The 24,057-nt window shown below is 39.2% G+C and overlaps 1 protein-coding gene across 3 annotated transcripts in view; it reads right to left on the minus strand.

Moving 5' to 3' along the window:
- The window catches only part of ECPAS (Ecm29 proteasome adaptor and scaffold), a 111,040-nt gene that overhangs the window by 42,724 nt on the left and 44,259 nt on the right, over positions 1 to 24,057 (minus strand). For all 3 annotated transcript variants that reach the window (XM_039239790.1, XM_039239781.1, XM_039239799.1), the window contains 16 exons: positions 23,930 to 24,011; positions 21,635 to 21,754; positions 18,605 to 18,690; positions 18,281 to 18,359; positions 16,452 to 16,501; positions 15,401 to 15,467; positions 15,190 to 15,312; positions 11,948 to 12,051; positions 11,389 to 11,512; positions 10,360 to 10,440; positions 8,950 to 9,172; positions 8,458 to 8,549; positions 5,984 to 6,118; positions 4,928 to 5,090; positions 4,132 to 4,304; positions 2,388 to 2,489 (listed from right to left, as the gene is read on the minus strand). In XM_039239790.1, the coding sequence (XP_039095721.1) occupies positions 2,388 to 2,489; positions 4,132 to 4,304; positions 4,928 to 5,090; positions 5,984 to 6,118; positions 8,458 to 8,549; positions 8,950 to 9,172; positions 10,360 to 10,440; positions 11,389 to 11,512; positions 11,948 to 12,051; positions 15,190 to 15,312; positions 15,401 to 15,467; positions 16,452 to 16,501; positions 18,281 to 18,359; positions 18,605 to 18,690; positions 21,635 to 21,754; positions 23,930 to 24,011 (1,804 nt within the window). The remainder of the gene's footprint in view (positions 1 to 2,387; positions 2,490 to 4,131; positions 4,305 to 4,927; positions 5,091 to 5,983; positions 6,119 to 8,457; positions 8,550 to 8,949; positions 9,173 to 10,359; positions 10,441 to 11,388; positions 11,513 to 11,947; positions 12,052 to 15,189; positions 15,313 to 15,400; positions 15,468 to 16,451; positions 16,502 to 18,280; positions 18,360 to 18,604; positions 18,691 to 21,634; positions 21,755 to 23,929; positions 24,012 to 24,057) is intronic.

A 24,057-nucleotide genomic window follows, 5' to 3' on the forward strand; every position in this document is an offset into this window, starting at 1 on the left:
GATAACCAGACTTTGCTTTAAATATTCCAGAAATAGGAGCACATGGGTGGCTTAGTCAGTTAAGTGTCTAACTTCGGCTCAAGTCATGATCTCACAGTTTATGAATTCGAGCCCCATGACAGGCTCTGTGCTGACAGCTCAGAGCCCGGAGCCTGCTTCAGATTGTTTCCATCTCTCAAAGAAGTCAAAAGAATAATAATATAATAAATCCCCATGTACCTGTTTTTATTTCATCTCTTGATCCATTCTTTATTTCCGGAATATTTAAATATATCTTTAGAATGTTTATTTATATTTCAGAGAGAGAGAGAGAGACAGAGCATGAGTGGGGGAAGAGGCAGAAAGAGGGAGAAAGAATCACAAGCAGGCTTTCCATTGTCAATGCAGAGCCTGATGTAGGGGTTCAGTTTCATGATCCATGAGATCAGGATATGAGCTGAAATCAAGAGTTGGACGCTTAACCCACTGAGCCATCCAGCGACCTCTTTCTCACCATTCTTACACTTTAAACTCTCTATCACATTTCTAGTTTTTCATATGATCTCTATACTTCTAAACTCTTAAAAAATAACTTCAATAGCAAGTTAATAATCCAGACAAACCTTCATTTATTTAAATAAAACTAGAAGAGGGGCACCTAAGATGGCTCAGTTAAGTGTCCGACTCTTGATTTCAGCTCAAGTCATGACCTCACTATCGTGAGATGGAGCCCCACATCAGGATCCATGCCAACGTGGAGCCTGCTTAAGATTCTCTCTCCCTCTCAGCCCCTCTCCCCCGCTGTGACTTCCTTTCTCTCAAAAATCAATCAAACTAGAAGAAATCCACCTCTCCCATAATTTTTTAAAAAGAAAATGATAAGAAAGCAGACACTGTAAGCTTTTCCCCAAGTGGTTACAATGTCAATGACCCCAAGGAGAACCTAATGTGAGTATAATTCATGCTCAAAAAAATTCACATTAAAAATACTGTATTATCGGGGCACATGGGTGGCTCAGGTGGCTAAGCCTCCGACTTTGGGTAAGGTCATGATCTCACCATTCCAGAGTTGGAGCCCCGTGTTGGGCTCTGTGCTGACAGCTCAGAGCCTGAAGCCATTTCGGATTCTGTGTGTGTCTCTCTCTCTGCCCCTCCCCCACTCATGCCCTGTCTCTCTCAAAAATAAACAAACATTTAAAAAAAAATTTTTTTTTTTTTAAAATACTGGATGATTCCATGGGGCGCCTGGGTGGCTTAGTCGGTTAAGCGTCCGACTTTCGCTTAGGTCATGATCTCGCGGTTCGTGGGTTCGAGCCCCGCGTCGGGCTCTGTGCTGACTGCCAGCTCAGAGCCTGGAGCCTGTTTCACAGTCCTTGTCTCCCTCTCTCTCTGACCCTCCCCTGCTCACGCTGTCTCTCTCTCTCCTAGAAATAAAAAAAAAAAAAAAAAAAAACATTTAAAAAAAAAAAAAATAAAATACTGGATGATTCCAGAGACCGGGATCCTAACAGTGGCTCTGTCACTCGGGCCTTAGTCCTCACCCCAACCTACTTCCTGCCTCCCTGCCTTCCTTCCAGTTCCAAGAGCAACCTCACCTCCAAAAACTTAACATGAGTCTCCCAGACAGAAGTACTCACAGCCTCCTTTGTGATTCTCCTGGCTTACATGCAAATGTCTCTTCATTCAGTTCCTCTTCCCACATTTACTGAGGTCCTACTACTACCAATCACACTGCCAGGCACTTGTTTCATAATGGGGATCAAAACAGACTTTGCTTCAGTCTAGTGGGCAATTAGAAACTGTGATAAATGCTGTGAAGAAAAAGCTTGGAGAATCATGAGAGCCCAATAAATGAAGAATCTACTCTTGTCTGATGGCTTTTCAAGGGGCTCAGCACAACCCAAGAAAGAAAGTATTAGTCTTTAAAAACCTCAGAGCAAAGAAGGACAAAGAGGCTGGTGTACAAAAATGTGAGTAAGTGATGACAATCAAGCCTAGATGAAGATCCATATCAGGCCTTGTTAAGATTCACGACAGAGGGCTAGCAGCTGCCTGCTTGTCAGTCCCCAACTACCCTAGAAATTTATCCAGAAGGCAGAAGCTAGGCCATCCAACTCAAGAGCAACTGGAAAACCAGCATCTACTTCCCACATCTAGTTGACTGGGTAAGTCTCCTACCCTCAATGCACTGGGCTTTACTCAATAATTATGAGGAAAGGACTTTCCCACATAGGTGATTCAGTCAATGCTATGCCTCCCAAGGTGGTAAGCCCAAGGCTGGTACTCAATAAGTACTTGGTGAATAAATGAATAAAAGTTTAATTTAAAATCCCACAGCATACAAAACCCCAGCTAAAAAAAAGATGCCGTTGTCTGAATAACTAACAATCAGACAGCAATATAAGTACCTCTACAGAGTCCATCAGACCTTGCAAGAGGAGTTTCTGGTGAGGAAAATCTCCATCCCCAACTGGAAAATATCCCAGTGTCTGGATTGCTCGTTCTTTCATCTAGAAGAACAGAAAAAAATTTTAAACAAAGTACATAATAGCTTTATCCCAGAGCAGTGTTTCCAAAATGAGAAGACAGGGAGGAGTAGGCTGGCTAAAGCACTTATGCATGCAAGTTTCTGTTTAAAAGTATCCAATTTTTACAGAATTATGTCTATAAGACACTGGAGGTAGAAAGACATAAAACTGAGTTCATGAAGGGTCTGTGGCTGCAAAAGAAGAAAGAAGAAAGTCTCTAAGCAGGTTTATTATCCTTCAAACTGTTTATAAATGTAGGTCTGGGCCCGGGGAGCCTAAGATCCAGTCACAACTTGACCATTTTAGCAGCCTTTACAGGTATGTAACCTTAGGCAAGATACTCCATCTCTCTGTGACTCTATTTCCTCATCTGGGAAAACAGAGATGATAACTGTACCTACTTCACTAGACCTTATGGAGAATTCAATTAATTAACGTTATGCAGAGCTCAGCATACCCCTGGCACATTGCAGGTGCTCACCAAGGGTTGGTAATCACTAATTGGTTAATAAAGGCTAACAAAGGGGCACCTGGGTGGCTTAGTCGGTTAAGCGTCCGACTTTTGCTTAGGTCATGATCTCGCAGTTCGTGGGTTCGAGCCCCGCATCGGGCTCTGTGCTGACTGCCAGCTCAGAGCCTGGAGCCTGTTTCAATCTGTGACTCCCTCTCTCTCTGACCCTCCCCTGCTCATGCTGTCTCTCTCCCTCTCTCCCCTAGAAATAAATAAAACATTTAAAAATAAATAAATAAATAAATAAAGGCTAACAAAAACTACACTAGGATATTTCTCAGGAAGTTTTAAACGGTGGCCAGATCAAGAATGAGATTATGGGGGCGCCTGGGTGGCTCAGTGGGTTGAACATCTGACTCCTGATTTGGGCTCAGGTCTTGATCTCACAGTTTGGGAGACAGAACCCCGAGTCGGGCTCTATGCTGACAGTGCAGAGCCTGCTTGGGATTCTCTCTTTCCTTCTCTCTCTCTGCCCCTCTCCCAATCTCTCTCTCAAAATAAATAAACTTCAAAAAAAGGGATAAGATTATGTATCAGATTTGTAGTAAACTGATTTATCTGCTCATTAAATCATACTATACTTCAACGCTGAGGTGCTCTGATCACAAATACATTGTTTTAAAATTTATGAAAACGTTTCTCTGAAACTAAAAATGATAAATACCCTTCTCCTCAGACATTACACTGCTTACTAATGCCCAGACTTCTTAAAACCAAATCGACTGTCAGAGATTAAGATTTAGACTTGGTCTAAAATTACAAGCGTGATAAAACTATTTAACACTACAAACGTGATAAAACTATTTAACACTTTATTATCCACTATCTGCAGGACAAAAGAATTACCTGATGAATTTAGTTCTTTACCCAAATCCTAAGAGTTATGGGCCTAAGTTGGAGCAGTTGGGCCAAATGGTGCAGGCACAAAAGCTGAACAAAATCACCCCTAACTCAAAATTAAATAGTCACCTAGACTTCCTGTATCATTCTCTTTTATATTATTAAATCCTTCCTCCAGCTGCACCATCCTCTATCCTCATTACAACTGTGTTTTTGCTCATTTGTGTATCTACGAATAGAATTTCAGAAAGGAAGGGAAAAGAAGAGACTTGCCTTATTTGTTTCTTTACTGGAGGGTATTCTATTCAGTAAGCTTTCTACAAGATGCAATTTGGTAAAGCCAGATCCCTCACTCGGGATTGGGAGGGGACCGTTTCTGCCAATTTCACCCAGGGCTGTACAGGCAGCAATTGCCAGAAGGGGCGATGTACTGTCCAAAAAGGAGCCTGAAAGCACAATGAGACAAAACCGACAAGAATACACTATTGCTCTTGGGGTCCAGGGCAAGCGGCAAGGTACTCAAGATTGTTTTACAGAGAGCAAAACAAATTAAAGTCTACATTTCCCTCTAGCTGATAATTTGTTAGCATTTACTCCGTAATAAAACAACATGAAAATTAGGTAGACAGCACTGTCCTCTTGCAAATGTTGAAAGTTTTTCCCATGAGGGAGTATCATCTCCGTCACACTGAAACTTATATATAGGAAAAAACACACAGAAAAACTAGAATACTTTCATTGCTATTAAAAACACAGAATTTATCCAACATTAAGTAAGGTTTTGTGGAAAGGCTTGTGCCTCGACGGGGGTTTGAGCCCCACGTCGGGCTCTGTGCTGACTGCCAGCTCAGAGCCTGGAGCCTGTTTCAGAGTCTGTGACTCCCTCTCTCTCTGACCCTCCCCTGCTCATGCTGTCTCTCTCTCTCTCCTAGAAATAAATAAAACATTAAAAAAAAAAAAAAAGAAAGAAAGAAAGCGCAATGCTATAGAAAGAAGCTAAAATGCAGTATTAGGTTTTAGCCTAATTCAGGACCCACGGCACGCAAGTCGGCATGAGAACGTGCATCACCTATGGTCTCCGCGGCGCTCTGAATCAGCTCCTCCTGGCCAGGCAGGAAATCGGCATTGGTCTCCACGTCTTCTTGTTCCGCCATTCTCATCTTCTTCTTAGCCAAGTATCTTCCTACTGTGAACCCCAATGCAAGCAAGGATCCGTGCTGTATCTCTGGGCTCTGGATTTAACCACACAACAGCGTATGTGTCTGTCACTCTCTCACACATGCAAGAATGCACTGAAATAACGGTGTTTAGTAGAGTCATCTCTCCAATAAAACAAAGGGATCGTCTGAGATTCGACTGAATGCTAATGAACCTGGGGTTTCTAACACTCAAGAATTCCAAGAAGGTAAACTGGGTCTTGATTTACTTCAAGTAATTCCCTAATCCCACACCCACTCCAGGTCAGGGTAAAGTGGCTCTCCTGCGAGCCCCCTGTAGCGCCCATATGTTCTTCTAGCTTAGAGCACTTATGTAACTACATCTTCAAGGCTAACTTCTCCCTACTGCCAACAAAATACAATAAGCAGATACTATTTCTAATCGCTAAAACCCCTAAACACAAAGTAGAGATCTGAATGTTTGCAAGCACATGTTTTCTGACAGAACAGGCACAATGAGAGGTGGCAGTAGACAGGGAAGGAAAAAGGAACTAACACTTCTGAGCACCTGGTAGTACTAGGGATGCTCGTGTATTTACTGAATGCCCAGCACCTAAAATTCAGCACCTAGATCAGACACAAGGCACTCTAAGTCATTGCATGGAATGAATTAATCAATGTATGGCCCACCATCTATCTCACTTACTCTTCACAATTATAAAAGTGCCTTTTAGAAATGAGAAGACAATGACGGGTATGGGGGAGAGGGGTAGGGGGGGTGACGGGCAGGGAGGAGGGCACTTGTGGGGATGAGCACTGGGTGTTGTATGGAAACCAACATGAGAATAAACTATTAAAAAAATAAAAATAAAAATAAAGAAATGAGAAGACAAAACCTAAAAACAGATGCTTTTGAAAAGCTCTGTCATCTTCCCCCCCAAAAAATGAAGATAAAACTGGTAACTTACATGATTGTCTTTTGTAGTCTTTATAAGCTGTTCTATCATTGACTTCAACTCATTTCCCGACACTGTAGATACCACCACAGAATAAAACAACGCTGCCAGTTCACGCATCTCTTCTTTACTGCTATTCATCAGACTCTGAGTGGTGTAAGAAACAAATACATACGTCATACGCAATCATCCTCCTACTGACAACAATACATTATATTGCTCAATCGATTGGTATCTGTGAGAAAATAACACAATAAGGTATTATTTAACATTAAAACTAAATTATATATCCTGTGCATTTTCATCAAAAATGCAAAATAGAAAACAGAAAGAATACACAAATGATCTAATACAGAGGTCGGGACACCTGGCTGGCTCAGTCGGAGGAGCATCCAACTCTTGATCTCTGGGGTCAGGAGTTTGAACGCCATGTTGAGTGTACAGATTACTTACATAAATAAATAAAATTTAAAAATATTAAGACAGGGGTGGACAAATGTTTTCTGTAAAGGGCCAAGTAGGCTTTGTGGGACCTATGGTTTGTGTTGTGACAACTCCGCTCTGCCACTATAATGCAAAAGCAGCCACACACCAACAGATAAATGAAAGGATATATATGTTCCAATAAAACTTTATGGATCCTATAATTCTCAAGTATCAGTAAATGTTACTCATCTTTTGATTTTTTTCAACTATTTAAAAATTAAAACTGAGGTGCTTGGGTGGCCCAGTCGGTTGTGTGTCTGACTCTTGATTCTGGTTCAGGTCATGATCCCAGGGTCATAAGATCGAGCCCCGCACTGGGCTCCATGCCGAGTGTGGAGCCTGCTTGAAACTCTCTCTCTTTCTGCCCCTCCCCTGCTTGCTCATACACATTCTCTCTCTCTAAAAAAATAATTTTTAAAAAAGTAAAATATAAAAACCATTCTTGGCCAGCAGGCCATACAACAGGAGGCAGGCTGATCTGGTACACAGAGCACAGCTCACTGACCCCTGATCTACATGATCAAAAGTCAAAAACCCTGACATCATTTTACAGTCAGCAAACAGTCATAAGGAATAAAAAAATCTTTTAAGCCAGAAGCAATTTCATGAGACCAGATTTTCCAGAAAAGCGCAAAACTCACACCTCTTGGTATATTACATTCGTGCTTTCACACTAAGAGATAATCTCTACATTTTACCATAATTCAAGTTTCATTTTCCAAAAAGACTCCAATATGAAATTGTATGAGCTATACCTATACTAAAAAATAAAATGTTTCACTGTTTCAGTAAAATTCAAATTTAACTGAGCATCTTGAATTTTTATTTGCTAAACTGGCAAGGCTTTTGGTGTGTGCATGGGACGAGAACGCTCTCCTACGCAGCTGGTGGGAATGCACAGGGCACCGCTCACATGGAGGATGCCCGGTATCCATCGGAATTGCTAAAGCCTATGTCCTCGATTCCACTTCTAGGGAATCCATCTAAAAAATACACTTTCTTACATTCAAAATGATGGACTGTTCACTGCAGCAGACTGGACGTACCCTAAATGACCATCGGTGAGCCTCTGGAATAAGTTACGGCACATTCATATAATGGAAAAAACGAAGCAGTTACAGAGGACATCCTCTCTAGTTCTATAGGGATACCTCCACACTCTAACTTTAAGTGAAAGAAATAAGGTACAAAATGGCGTGAGAATTTAAATAAAAACTTGAAACAACATATAATAAAACAGTGCAAAAACTATGCAATTCTTGTGTAAAAGAAGGAAAAAACTTTAAAATGTTTATTTTCATCTGTGTGTATATGCATAAGTATACTCTAGGAAGTATACCATATGTAAATAACTGATGACCTATGATGTGTCAGGTGAGAGGAGAAGGGGCAGGAAGTAGGGAGATTTGGGTAGGTGGGAGCCAGTTACAAAAAGGAGATAGTTTACATATTTTTTAAATGATCTATTATTCCACTATCATAAGGCAACCGGTTTATTTATTTATTTTGAGAGTGAGAGAGAGAGAGGCAGAGAGTGGCAGAGAGAGGAGAGGGAGGGAAAGAGAGAGAATCCCAAGAAAGCTCCTTGCTGTCAGTGTGGAGTCTGACACAGGGCCTGACATGGGGCTTGAACCCACGAACGTTGAGATCAGCACCTAAGATGAAATCAAGAGTTAGACGCTTAACTGACTGAGCCACCCAGGTGCCTCACGTATTTTTTATTTGAACTACAAATCTTTTAACTTTTAAAACAGAAATATATATATATATATATATATATATATATAATTTTTTAATTTTACTTATATGACTCTCAATTCACCTCTCTCACCTAGATGGATCACTGGATCTACATGCTTCCTAGGAAGTATTTGGTAACAGAGTGTTCAAAATGACCCAAAGGTAGGAAAGGTCATAGGAACACCAGTAGAAAGGTGAAATTATAAGACTAAAGTGAAAAATATACAGAATCAGAGAAATGTACATGCACAGGAATGTACCTTTATCCATTCTGTTTTGTCTACAAATTTGGCAGCCAATTTTTCTGGATACACAGAGACAGCTTCCAGTAGACAGTACATGACTGGCAAACCTAAGTAAGGCAGAATTCGGAACCATTTTAGGTTCGAGCAAAGTGGTAAACACATAGGGTTCACATAACTTCCTTTAAAGTATAAGCCATGGGAGGCATTCCCCAGTTCTACAAAACAAAAATCAACTTAAATACAGTATGTGATTCAATAGCAAACTTCCAGACAGAGTATCTATAAAAAGATACACTGTTCTTCATACCCACTTCCAAAGTAAAAACATCTTTTGTTAGCATTTCTTCCAGAGAAGAGTAACTGTGCATCCAGGATGCAGCAATTAAGTTTAGAAGAGACAAAGACTAATGTTCAGGTCCAGCAGTGAAGAGAGAAAACAATTTTGCTATAAATTCTTAGCTGAGTTTACAATTAGATTTTTGCCTCAGCGCTTCACCACCTGCCTACCTCCGACACCTGCCAGCAGCTGCTGCAGCAGGCCAATGTAGATCTGAACAGGGTTCGTCTCTCCACTCTTGGAAGAAGAGGAGGATGTCGCCTGGCTGCCTGACATCAAAGTCCGTATGTAGCGTCCGATGGCTGGGGCGTGATCTTGCATATCGGCCAAGCTCTGGGAGGTGGGCACCACTCCTGCACTGTGCGCCAGGCACGTGCGCAAGTACAGGACTATCTGAAAGCAGAAGGCAGAAAGAAGAGCAGGCAAGCTCCTCAAGAAGTCAGTGCGGGAGGGTGGGCAGCAAAAGGGCACTTTCCTAGCTTCACCTCCCTGCCCTCCCTCATAAAGCTTTTCGACAATCCTCACAAAAGCTGGAAAACATGACTCAGTACGTTAACTGAAATTACCATAATGGAACACAGTTTACATAACAAGCTTTTATAAATCCAAAGAGTGTTTTTAGTGGAGTTTAATGGAGTTAAAATGCAAACTCAACTTTTTTAAAGTCTAAACAATTCCAACATAAACTGTTATTTTTTAAAAGACACGTGGGGGTGTGTGTGAGAGAGAGAGGAAGAGAGAAAGAGAGACGGAGCAGAAACCTGGGACAAACCATCTATTCCTGGAGAATTCCAGTTGTATACAACCTCTACCAACATAAGAATTTGGGAAAATGGGTTCGAATCACCTACAGAAGAGTAAGAGACAACACTGTAAAAACTGGTGATATAAACTGGCTACCAAGGAGTCCTCTGGAAGTTCTTTCCTTGAGAGCTAAAATAGGACAAGTGGCAATTCCACTGTGGGTGTTCATTCGTTCCTACTCACTCTGAACAAGATCATCTCCTGTCATTTAATCAGGGCAAGTAACAGATAACCCAAACAACCTCAGAATATTGTTGGCTTTAAAATTCCAATCTCATTTGCTTTAATAATTTGCTGTGAAATCACACCAGCAATCAATGCAGAACACCCAGTCCCTCCACAAAGACAATCTCACTGAGCTGAATATACTTCAACTTCACCATGAATTAAAATAACACCAATTACCAACGGGCGCCTGGGTAGCTCAGTCAATTAAGCATTTAATCCTCGATTTTGGCTCAGGGCATGATCGCACGGTTTGTGAGATTGAGCCTCGCATCAGGCTCTATCCACTGATAGCATGGAGCCTGCCTGACATTCTCTCTTTCCCTCTCTCTCTCTGCCCCTCCCCTGCTCATGCTCTCTCAAAATAAATAAACTTTTAAAAACTTTAAATAACTAAATAATAAAATAATACCCATTACACCAAACACTGGTTTTCTAAAGAACAACCTGGTGAAAAACAATGACATGACCCTATGGGTTTATCTCCTTGGGTGTGCCATCATCTTTCAGGATGTGGAGAGAGAGAAAATGGAAATCTACCCCAGTCCTACCTCTCCAAAGGCCGCTGGGTTAAATGGGAGGACAGTGGTCCCAGTCATGTACTTGGCTGGAGTTTTCATTCGATGGGAAGCCTAATAAAAATAAACCAAAAACAAACACTATTACTAAAAAATGGAGTATGTGCGCCCCTCCTCAATTCAAACATAACTGTATTTCTAACTATATTGTTGTTTGCTAGAGTTTTTTCTAGTCACAGCATTTTTCCATCAATCACGCTGACTGCACATGTTCCCTCAAACCCTAAATGACAGCCTTTTTTCCTGGCTTTTCTCTCCTTTTCCCCTGGCATATATGCTGCTTGTTTAAAAAGAATAAATTGCTCCAGACATCTACTAACAGTCACCTCGGGCCACTGCAGGCCAGTTATTGTCATTACTAATGGAGCAGGAGGAAAATATGTGCACAAAAGCATCTTCTGACCACAAATCTGACTGTGCTACAGAGAATCATGGCTACTTAGTCCTGACCTCCAACTCCCTTAAGATGTCTGTCTGAGCAGAAAGCTAGGACCCCCAGCGTGCTCAAAGAAACACTGACGTAAAAAGAGGGACAGGATCAGGACTAGGGGTCACTACAGCCAACACTGTGTCTGATCCGCCAGCAGAGACAACTGTGCACACGTGGGAGGTTTGCAAAAGCAGATGTGATGTCTTCCTATGATCACAGCGGAAAAAATCTGAACTGTTCCCTAAAGCATTCTTAAACTTATGGTTCTTAAAAAAGGAGACCTAAGTTTAAGCATGTCATACCAAGGGGAAAATTTTTAAACCTAGCCAGAATGTTGAAGAGCACAAAAGGAATTCTAAGTAATTCAGATCAGGGCAAAACAGATCAATTTTGAGAATTACATTTTCCTCATTTTGTATTTTCTTCCTCTACTGTAAATATTAACATTTCTAGAAACCTTACTACTATTCAACATTTAGTAATAACATTTCAATGTATCACCTAAAAATGCATGTTTATTTTTATCATTCACTATACGACCCACACTAATTTTCTGGAGTTAAATGCCATACCTTTTCTTGAATATAATACACCATTTCTGGGAAAGAAGGCATCTGCTTAGAAGCATTTTCCTTTCTGTTTCTACCAGGAAGACATCTTAATACACGCTGTGCCTCTCCATGAACTTCTTCTCGTCTTTCAGAAAGACAAGTAAAAATAAAAAATAAATTCCAATAATAGCAGAATGATCATTCAATGATTAAGAACAGCAATTATATTTGACAGCTGGGGTTCTGAGAAAATGTCTTAAATATATTCTTGGCTATCTAAGCAAATAGTCATAAAATACAAGGCAAGAAATTACTTCTTTCTGGAAATATCTTGAGATTTGAAGAGATAAGTGGCTTACACAGAAATAAACAAGATGGGGTATATAACTACAGGTCTGTATCATATCAAGGGCCATATTTTCAACTCTTTAGTAAACTGCTTCTAAATTCCATAGACCAACATTAAGAACAATATAAATTTTAGTAATATAATTTTAGTAATAATATAGTAGTAACATAAATTTTAGTAATAATAATTTTAAATGAACCCAAATTCAAAATAACACCTTTTGAAACTTACGGATCTCCTGCAGCTAGTAAGAGCAAATATCTGGATGGTATATGATCTGAGGGAAACACCGTGCTAGCAAATTTCACAGCCACCTGTCGAACTTGAACTTCAGGCTATTTGACACACAAATTCACGCACACACAAACACATACAGATTAAAAAAAAAAAAAAAAAGAACTCAATTACCAACAATTCATTCTAGTCAAGATAAGTCATCTTAACTGTAAACAATCAAAATTGAAATTGCTACTTTAGGAAGTATGTTTAAATACATAAAGACAAATCATGTGTTGAAAATCTTTAATCAAGTTGTTTAAAAGTTCTGGAAAGTGACATCACTTAAAAAGTACTCTTATGATCTAAAAGGACCCTCCAAGTAAAGCAGGAAGACCCATCAAAACCACACACAGCCAGAGAATCTCTCTATACATGCATATCCTCAGCCCAACTTTGGGACCAAAGTCACTGCAAACAGTTTCTGGCCATCACCTCTGCTTCCCCAATTCTCAAGTCACATGAATGAAATTAAGACATTCTGCAAGGTACACAAAGAGATGTTACTTGGAATCTCTACAAATTTGAAGCAAAATATCTCCCAAGTCTTTCAGATTAGCTCTAATTAAAATGGACTCCAAAGCAGTTTCAACCACATAAACATATTCAATTAACCTGAACAGATTAATTATCTGTGAATACAAAGTTCAACCAGAGAAGCAGTTGAAGAATCTTTATTCTCATGGACTTCACCTGTCCCCAGGTCCTTCCCTTAGTCACAAACCTAACACAGCGAGAGGAGAGAGATATTAAGAAACAGATCCTGGGGCGCCTGGGTGGCTTAGTCAGTTAAGCGTCCGACTTTCGCTTAGGTCATGATCTCGCGGTTCGTGGGTTCGAGCCCCGCGTCGGGCTCTGTGCTGACTGGCAGCTCAGAGCCCGGAGCCTGTTTCAGTCTGTGACTCCCTCTCTCTCTGACCCTCCCCTGCTCACGCTGTCTCTCTCTCTCTCCTAGAAATAAATAAAACATTTAAAAAAAAAAAAAAAAGAAAAAGAAACAGATCCTGATTTCATTCTTTCTCATTGCCATGCAGTATTCCATTGTATAGATAAACCATGTGTAGCAACATGGATGGAACTTGAGGGTGTTATGCTAAGCAAACTAAGTCAGGCAGAGAAGGACAAATACCATGTTTGCAAGCATAGGAGGATTAGGAGGAACTTAATGGAGGACCATGGGGGAGAAGAAGGGGGGAAATAGTGGGGGAGAGAGGGAGGGAGGCAAACCATGAGAGACTCTTGAATGCTGAGAACAAACTGAGGACTGATGGGAGGGGAGGGGGATGATGGGCATGGAGGAGGGCACTTGTGGGAATGAGCACTGCATGTTATATGGAAACCAACTTGACAATAAACTATTTAAAAAAAGAAAGAAAGAAAGGAAAGAAACAGATCCTGTCCTAGTCATTCAGGTATTCTTGCTCTTTAGCATTCCTTGAGCTACACTAAAGAGCAATGATATTAAGGACCAGTTCATATGATTTAGCCTACAGTCTGGCTGCTTTAGGTGTAGTCTGAGAAAAGAATATAAATTAGCTTTGCTTTAATAATACTGTTACATGATTTGATCTGTGTAGGTATAATCAGCACCCACATGTCTTATACAAGCATGCATCCTTGTAAGATTACCAGGGAAAGTCTTAAGTATTCTAATGAGTCTCTAAAAAGCCTGTACTTCTTTGTCCACAATATATGACTATGAACCATGTACAAGTGCATCTGATAATGGAACTCTATATACAATAATTTTCTTGAGTATATATAATAATCCTGTCATAATTCAAAAGAAACCAGAGACCTTTCTGAACCTTCAGTAATTTCCTCAATATGAAATATTAAATATACCAGCCAAATTTCAGCAGGACACAACATATTAATCATACCAATACTTTTTGACATCATTCCCTCTTCTGATCTCCCTTTCTACTCCTAGAAATGGAGGACAAAGAACTGACTGCAACAAATACATATTATTTTTTTACTGCATATTACATATTGTATATACATATGTACATATACTCAAAATTCCTTACAAACAGCCATGATGGCTAAGTAAAGTCTAGAAGCAAGAAGAGTATGTGTGATGGTCCTGGCTTACTTCCTTCCTACAGGCTCGTTTTGATGCATAAAATTTGTCTTTCTTTCCTTCTACTTTTCCCCCAGTGTTAGCCACAGACCTCCACCCCAGTGGACTGTAGGGCTCAACTACGAGGTAAGACAGAAGACTTTCAACCTGAAGAACACGACATTAAGAACAGTTCCCCCGCTCCTACACTGTTGGTGGGAATGTAAACTGGTGCAGCCCCTCTGGAAAACAGTGTGGAGGTTCCTCAGGAAACTAACAATAGAACTCCCCTATGACCCAGCAATAGCACTGCTAGGAATTTACCCAAGGGATACAGAAATGCTGATGCATAGGAGCACATGGACCCCAATGTTCATAGCAGCACTCTCCACAATAGCTAAAACATGGAAAGAGCCTAAGTGTCCATCAACAGATGAATGGATCAAGAAGATGTGGTTTATCTATACCATGGAATACTACATGGCAATGAGAAAGAATGAAATCTGGCCATGTGTAGCAACATGGATGGGCCTTGAGGGTGTTATGCTGAGCGAAATAAGTCAGGCAGAGAAGGACAAATATCATATGTGTGCACGTATAGGAGGATTAGGAGGAACTTAACAGAGGACCAACCAGGAGAAGAAGGGGGGAAAAGGTGTGGGAAAGGGAGAGAGGCAAACCATGAGAGACTCTTGAATGCTGACAAAAACTGAGGACTGATGGATGTGGGGGGGAGGAGGGATGGGCATGGAGGAGGGCACTTGTGGGGATGAGCACTGGGTGTTATGTGGAAACTAATTTGACAATAAACTATTTGTAAAAAAAAAAAAAAAAAAAAAGAATTAGAAAAATAAAAATTACTTTTGTTTAAAAAAAAAAAAAAAAAAAAAAGAACAGTTCCCCAACTTGAAAGGCTTTAAACATAAAGCCTCTGTATAGATCACCACTCCTTCCCTAAAAGCAGATTCCCATCACAAAGAATGAAAAATCAATCATAAAGCACAGCCCAAGTGAAAGCAAGTATTCTCCTTACTTGTCAAGATAGTGAAGGAGAAAAGCAATTCAAATTTTGTTTTTAACAATGTAAAATGTATATACTGCCAACCACTACAGTTCACATGGCTGGACCTACCTTTATTAAGTACGAAGCCACAAGTGCCTCCATGAGAGTTCGCTGTGCTCCCTCCAAAGTACTATAAGCTCCAACCATCATAGATAATGCTTCTTGAATAGCAAGCCGAGTCTCGGGCTCTTCCTATAAATATAATAAAAGTAGCATTTCCTGTCAGGTGTCCAGGTCAGCATCCAAACGGAAAGCAAAAACCTGCCAGGTGTTTCCCTACCTTACACAGGGCTTCAAAAAGCTGCTGCACAAGAGCTATATCCTTAGTGAATAAATGGGGCATTCGACTGTAAGAGAATATAAGGCCACTGTTAAACAATCACACGTTTCCACAGGCTGAAAGAAAATGTAACTAAACACAAATTTTCTTGAATTGCATTTTCATCTCTGAACACAATGTCAGCGTCATTAGATTACCTCCCCAAAGAGCCAAATACTTTTTAAAGTGAATATTTAATTCTTCAGCTGTCTAATCCAAGTAACCCATGATTTCAATACATACTATCCAGATATTCCCTTTACAATATTCTATGCATTCAGTTAACATTTCTGATTTTAATATAAAAAAAAAATTAAAAAAGACCAAACTGTTATTTAAACGATAGGCTATCGGACAAGTGCTGTATCAAGGGATTTGGGGTGGCTTTTTTCTGAGCCCCAAAGACCCTTTCCTTGCACAGTACAGCAGAGCAAGACCCAGTCTACACAGGCCAATACAAAACCCACGCCATGGACAGAAGCACCACATAGTGCCACTGAAGGTGCTGTACCTCTGTCTCCCTGCTTTGAAATAGAGTGAAGGAAGAGGAAATCAGGAGGAAGTAGAAAGAGGAAATCATACTAAGCAGAAGAAAATAAATCCACCTTTGGAAACTAGGCCACCCAGAATCATAATATAGCACTGTCAGAAAAGAGAATCAAAGAGATAAACCTTGATGACTGGGATTATAAAGACAGGTCATAAAGCAGCCACAAGAAAGTTAAGATCAATCAAATGTCCCCAGGGTGCAAGAAAAAGTAACCCATCATCACACAATCCAGTTCAAAATCTCATTTCAAGACTACCATTTAATATGGAAACATACCTTCAAATGTAAATTGAAACGTCTCACATTATTTTCCTACAAGGAAAACATTTCTAGACAACGTATGGCTTAAATACATTTCCTTTCAAAATCAGAACAAATTTATTCTCCATCTATTATTAAATGCCACATAATTTTTCTTAGTTTACCAGCAGGATATCTCTCACTGAAGAAGAGTTTACTCACCTGGAGAGTTTTCCAACAGCTGAATATGCCAATGACAGTAGCTTAGGGTCCTTGAAATTAAGAAGAAAAAAAAGGAACAAAAAACAGACAAAACAAAAAATACAGTAAACGGCAAAACCTTTTTGCTGCAATTACATGCATTATTTTACTCCTTGTTAAACCTTGTCTCACTCTGCCTAACTACAAGATAGTAACATCTGAACAAAACAAACAAAAAAATCTAAACCCAGAACCATCACACTACTAAAAGGAAAAACAAAACAAAACTTTGCATCCCCAACTCACTCCAAAAGGAAAATGCAGAGGTCATAAATGAAAGGAATCTCTTAGCTGTGCTAAGCTCAGGGTATTTTCCACACTATGTAACCTGCAAACACCAAAACTCATCTTCAACACCCTGGGAAAACAGCTTAACTTACCAGAAAATTCACCACTGGTCACACAGACTAGGATCCTCCATCTCTCACCCAAAACTGTGATACGCTGGGGAACAATTACCTAAAAAGCTGCACAATAATAAACAGCTTCCTCTCATATCTTCCATTATAAAAAATTAAAGGGATCATAGTCATCAAGTGAGTGAAGTTTCCTCCTCAGACAAGACAGAATTTTATATCATTTTTATGAAAACCAATAGTCTGACTACTCAAAGTAACCCCCTGGGAGTTGAAGTTTATACAATTAGCCCAGTGCTCACTCTTCTGTACCTAGATGGACACTCTTACAGATTCATCTGTTGGGAAGACATGCAGGTGCCATCTGGAGGTACAGGGATTGGGGCTCTGTGGTTTTACCTGGCCTCTCTAGTCTATTTTTAAATATACAAATTCTCCCCTAAAAGCCCAAAAGCATTTTTATTTCTACCAACGATCCCAAGCATCTGACTATCCGTGCCATAAAAATAACCTGGAAGGTTCCCTAGGCCTCAAAACCATGCAAACACTATTCAAAAAAAGATAAGAGAGCCACACCCCCAAAACACAACTGCACACAGATGAACGGCTTTTCAGTAATAATATCTGTTAATGTGCATTCAGTGCACCGATAATGGTGTATGATCTCCTTTATTCACAATAATCCAATGAAGAGGTGTTATTTTTCTAATCAAGAACAGAGCTCCAAAGATTTTAAGCTACTCATCAAAGAACAAAACTAGAATTCAAACTCAATTCTAACTCCAAATGGCAGAATCTTAATGACAATACTACTGCAAACATGCATTTGTGTGTAGCTCAGGCTTAGGAAAACAACGGTAACTGGAGTTCTTAAATCTTACTCTCCTTAGCAAATTCACCTGAACTAAGGAAGACAGCACAGCACGAGGGACATGGCCAGGACAAACAGGATTCAAACCCTCGGTTCCAAGGAAGCCTCATCCTACTGAGCTTAAGGAATCAAAAACTTACTGAATGCATGTTGTTACAGAATCATGAATAGGTTAAAACTCGGCCCTTAAGAATTAACACTATTTCTGAATATAAGCAAATCCAAATAAACATTCTTATGGAAACAAATCATAAAATAAAATTTAATTCTTTCCATTCCATTTTTGCATAGTGCCTAAAAGCAGAATAAAATGCAACTGCTTTTTAAAAAGCGTTAAGACCTCTCAAGATTCATATCATTTTTTTTAACACTTGGTTCTAAAAGAAAAAAAAAGAAAGCAAAAGGTGGCAGTAATTTCTGAAATTTGTACCACTTCAAGTAAAATGTTAGAAATAATGGAACAATAGCAAACTGTAACTAACTAAATCAACATGTAGACCAGAAATGTGGATAACATTCTAAAATATAAGATGTTAACAATACTTAAAAGACAAGTCACTTACTTCTTTATATTCATTGATTAGCTTGGTCAGGCCATTCAAAAGCATTGGACCTAAGGGCTTAATCTTGATTTCTGGACAACTTTAAAAAAAATAGCACACATACACAAAGCAAGATAAAAATCTCGTTATTATGTATCTTTTCATATGAATACTTAAAATAATTAGAGACACAACTGAAATAAATTAAAATAATCTATTAAAACCTATGATTTTTTTTTAAGATGAGCAAACATGGATTTCTTTCTGGGCAAGAAAGAAATACTTGAAACATCTGATCACTCCAACAGCTTGAAATTTTATAGTCAAATCACTGAAAAAACTTACGTTATACAAATGTGATGCACAAACTGCAGGGATAACGTTCTCAATTTTGAATTTGTATTTGTACCAAAAAGTCCATCATACACCACCTATGAGAAAGGGACAATGTCAACAACATCAACGAATAGCAGCAATTTACCATTTTCAAATATTAGGCTTCAGCAGATCTTGCACACTACCCCTCGTTCTTCAAAATTAATGCCAGTTCTTTTTAATATAATCATTTTAGCTCACCACCTTTGGCAGCCAGTCAATCAGTAGCTCTAGTCAATAGTCCATGAAGTACAAACACAAACGGTTGACTTACAAGTCCACAAAGCATGTGGCTCTACCACCAGAAAGCAACAGAGCTCACTGCAAGCCCCCACTCTGCCACTCCGTACCACCCAGGGGACACTGGCAGATAACACTACTTTGGGTGTATCACGTTCCTTAATTACATGTAGTCAGTCATTCTGAACAAATTGTATTCAAAGCTTCACAGAAAACACCAAGATTAAAGCACCCTATGAGTGGACAGTCGGGACACAGGTGCTCTGTGTACTGAGCAGTCATTCTAGGTGGCAAAGGAGCAGTAGTCCGTAAGTCTCGTGCAGCATCCAGAAGGATCTGACAGCAAGATCAAAGAAATCCAAACTTCCCAAATTCCTGCTTTTTACGGGAAAGATAGTCTTACACTTCAAAACAAAACAAAACAAAAACTCCTTACACTGGTTCCTAAAACTACTAGCAGTATTCTGATCTTACTTGAAAATGACACGTAACTGAACACAGACCAGGAGTGAGCCTCCACTGGGTAACCGACAACGCTATGCAAAGTGTTGTGAGATCCAAAGAGCCCAGCATTGCTCCCAAGGCACTCGATCGTGTTGAGGGGTCAACATGTGCATACATTAAAAATGATACAGGACAATATATAATCACATGCTATGTTTTGGGAAAAGACGTTTAGAAAATTTATCTGATAATGCTACATTATACAGTATAATATGGTAAAAAAGCAAAAAGAATAATCAGAACACTAATGTTTTATCTGAAAAAATAAAATTCATGGTGCTTCTATGAGAAGAATTATGCTAGGTGCCTTCATATGTTCAAAATCAAGATGAAGTAACATGTGACTAATTAAAGGCACTGGTATCAGGAAAGAAGAGGCTCACCTGAATGATACCTTGAAGGATTCTGTGACTGACAGGTGGAGAAGAGGGGGGTAGAGCCAATTATGTATAACAGTAATATGCAATCATTAAAAACAGAAATACAACAAAGAATGTGTGTGATGCACAATGAGTCTGTCTCTGAATATACAAAGTTTTAGCTAGATTTATTTTGAAAACACTAAATAACTACAAATAAATTATACACCTACAGGATATCTAGGAATATTCTGTCACAAAATTCTAGCTGCTTATTACATAACATAGTGTTACTACAACCAAATATTCTGAACCAAAATTGTCAAGACACTGTCTGGGAAACAGTGCTTGGGAACACCAATTATAAAACACCAATCATGAAAAAGAAATTAAGTTCTGTGATCATTTTATGTTTAAGGAGACACAAAATAGAATATTTTAAAGTTAGTCAAATACCAGAGTTCCAGATATGGGGAATACAAGTTTTATCATCTAGGAGGAGGAAGCAGCAGCCACTGAAACAAAACAGTCTTGGCTTTAAGAGGGAAAGATGGTAAGACAGAAGTCTGTGTCCACCATACAGCGAACACGAAGGAGAGTGTTCTCACTTTGGGACTGAAAGAGAAGAGTGGCAGGAAATGGGAACATTTTTCAGACAGGAGGTAGCAAGCTGGAGTGAGTCCTGAAACATGAGTAGATGTTTACCAGGCTGAAGGGGGAAGGCGAGCTCTGCCAGGTAAAGGGAACATTCTGAGCAGAGATACAGAGCCATGAAAACAGTGTATTTCAAGAGGAACAATCTTTTGTGGAAGCATAAGGTACAGGGTGAGGGGGTGATGAGACAGGAGGCTGGAAGATAAAGAACTTGTAACTTTTCAGCAGTTACTGGGAACGGATAACTGAATGAGTACTAGCCTCTGTGCTCCAAACTTTCTATCAACCTTCAGTCCTTACAACACTGTTATAATGGAGCTGCTATTATTATACCCATGTTATGGTGAAAATAAAATTTTTTTAGAAAAAAGGGAAAAGCTCTGATGTTGATTTAAGCTCAAAAGCAAGTAACTAATGACAAAATTATAACCAAATCTCTCTATTCCTCAGCTGAGCTGGTCACCACTTGGATAAAAGGTAAGAGCTTTTGCAGAGGGACTTATCCCACACCAACGGAGAGTACAAGGATTTCCAATGCAACAAAACCCTGGTGGCAACAAAGAAAACAGAATGGCTGTGGGCAAGAGGAAGGAAAACAAGATAGAAGATTACTGGAATAACCAAAATAAGAAAGACAGTCTCATTTAACACCAGCATTAAATGTAGGGAGATAAAGACATTAAAAAGCCAGAATCAAGAGGATTTGGCCACTGCCATCACATAGGGGTTGTTTTCCACTTAATTGACTGCTAGAAACTTGGCCACTTGTGAAAAATTTTTGGAGCCACCTGGGTGGCTTAGTTAAGTATCCAATCTTGATTGTGGCTTAGGTCATGATCTCATGGTTCATGGGTTCAAGTCCTACATCAGGCTCTGTGCTGACAGTACAGAGCCTGCTTGTGATTCTCTCTCTCTCTGAAAATAAATAGATAAGCTAAAGAAGAGTAAAAAACAAAAACAAAAACATTTTTGGAGAAGAACAACTCACAAAAACACTAGTTTGAAAGGAAAGTCACCATACATTTAAGCTGAATGTTAGCTATATATAGTACATACCCTACAATAAAATTTTTTAAATATTTCTGCAGCTAAACTTGAAAAAGGAAAAAAAAAGATGGACTCTCATTACTCTTGTTACATACATCAACACATCTCCCAAATATCCATTAATGCAGTTATTTCTCTAATTAAACAGACATAAAAGTTGTAAACAGGCCATTTTTCTCTGGAAAGAACAAATTACCTGAATGTTAGCTGGGAACGTTTCTGCAGCTTGTCTAGAGCGAAGGAGATGGGGGACAATCTTTAACTTGACCCTTGTACTGACTGGGTCCCTCTTCAGCTCTGGCTTCAGAACTGCTCCCTGTTCAAATTATGTTTAATTATAACTCAGTTATTTCAAAATTACTGTGTGCTGAAAAAGTCATGAAAGAGCATCTAAATCAGTAGTCTCTCAAACTTTTGTTTCAAGATCACTTTACACTCTTACAAACTACTGAACACTCCAAAGAGTTTTTGCTTATACTGGAACACCTATCACTATATGCTGTATCTGAAATTAAAACAGAAATTTTTACATACTTATTCACTTAAAGTTATATTAACAAACCCATTACATGTTTTAATAACATACTTTAAGAAAATTAACTATATGTTCCCAAACAAAAAACTGCAGAGTGGCATCGTTTCATGTTTTTCTTTAAGTATCTGGACTGTCCACCTTAAGAGAAAAGAGTTAGATTCTTTTATCTTCTACATTCAATCTATTATGGTATGTTATTTTGGTTAAATTACATTTAAAAAAAAAAACCCAGCTTCAAAAAGATATGTAGTTGGAAAATTTGAGGTGGTTTTAGCCTTTTCAGGTAATTGTAGATATTCTTTGACACTATATCAAAACTTAAACAATAGTACCTTAAAGGTTAAAATTTGGATTTGAAACTGTATCACTAAACTTTTGCATTCCACTGAGCCAGCTTGTCCACTGAATGGCTCCCTTAACCTTGTAATGCTTCTTTAACAACACTGGGCATTTGGAAAATACTGGCTCACTGAGCTAAGCAAAAATCTCATTAAAAAGCATTTTTAAAAATCACATGTTAATATCACCACCAGTCTCATCAGGAAAATCTGTAGGTCAGGCTTATGGTGATGGGATTCAAGTTTCCCTAAATTCTAACTCTTGCTTGAAAGTTCAAGTTTTACCACTGGAAATAAGCCATGCTAACTGCTGTTCTTGAAGCCTCATTTCTTCATTTTAGAGAACACATCTGCCATATACCATCTCAATAACCATAGTTGCCCTGTCTACAAGTAAAATAAGTTTTACTGCTTCATCAAAAGATATTCTTAAATAAAGCTGAGTTTCTCTCTCTCTCTCTCTCTCCCTCTCTCTCTCTCTCTCTTTACCATAAGTGCTGACGGTAAAGAACAGAGTAACTACTAGCACTACTGAGTAACACAGCTCTGGCCGGTGCTAGGACCCCAGCAGTGACACCCACCACTATTTTTGCACCATTAGTACAAATATCAATACAGTAAAAAAAAAAAAAAAAAAAAAAGTCTCCTTATGACCCAGCAAGGGTGCATGGGCCACATTCTAAACACCACAGATTTAATCCAACCCTTTCATTTCCTACATGAAGAATATGAGCCAAGAAAAGCTCTGTAATTAGACAAATTCCTCCTCCCCAGGACATTTATGTGCAGCCACTAAGGACTAGAATCTGGGGGAGGAGGGGGGCGAGCAGGGGGCTCTGAACTCCCAATTCATTGTTCTTTCTGCTACGTCACACTCAATTTAACCTAACTGGATATAGTATGATTTTTAAAACAACTATTTATGGTTTAAAAAGCAGTCAAGCAAACAAATAAGCCATGTATGTTTGGATTTGAACCTGAGAACCCTTAGAACTAAACAGAACTTAGGTCATTAAACAAATGTCTTAATTTGAGGCTTCAGAAGAACCCATCTATTACTCTAGATTCTAGACCAGAGGTCAACTAGAGCAATGGCAAACCATGTAGGCCACCATCTTTCTTGATAGGAGTTAAGAATAATGTTTATGTTTTCAAATGATTTTTTAAAAATCAAAAGACTGATATTTCATAATATGTGAATGTTACATGAATCTGAATTTCAGTAACCGTGTAGTTATCCTGGCACACAGCCCTGCTCCTTCAGTTCTGTGCTGCCTACGGCGGCTTCCACGTTAGGGCAAAGTTAAATAGGTGCTGCCTCAGAACCACATGGCCAGCAAAGCCTAAAAAATTTACAGAAAAAGGGTGTGGGTCCCTAATGTAGACAGTGTATCATCATTATTTAAGCACAGGAACTGAAACACCAGATCAAATAAACTAAGTTACCAGAGAATTTTAATCCACCCAGACTAGCATGGCTTAAAATTTCCTACTGTATTTCCTATAGTATGGGTTGAGCTTTAATCAAAATAACTAGGAGGAAAAGTTCAAATACATGGAGCTCGTGCCAACCAAATACTTTTTTATGATGATGGGAGAATAAACCAAAGCAACCTACCTCTTTTGTCTTCAGTGGTATGTCTCCAAGGTATACCTTGTACATCTTATTAATGATGGTAGGATTATTCCAGTCAATCAAGCTACAGAAAGTTTCAACACAGCTTGTTAAAATTATTTTTCTCCCAC

Source organism: Hyaena hyaena, unplaced genomic scaffold, assembly GCF_003009895.1.
Source record: "Hyaena hyaena isolate Hyena2069 unplaced genomic scaffold, ASM300989v1 scaffold_6, whole genome shotgun sequence".
Lineage (NCBI taxonomy): Eukaryota > Metazoa > Chordata > Mammalia > Carnivora > Hyaenidae > Hyaena > Hyaena hyaena.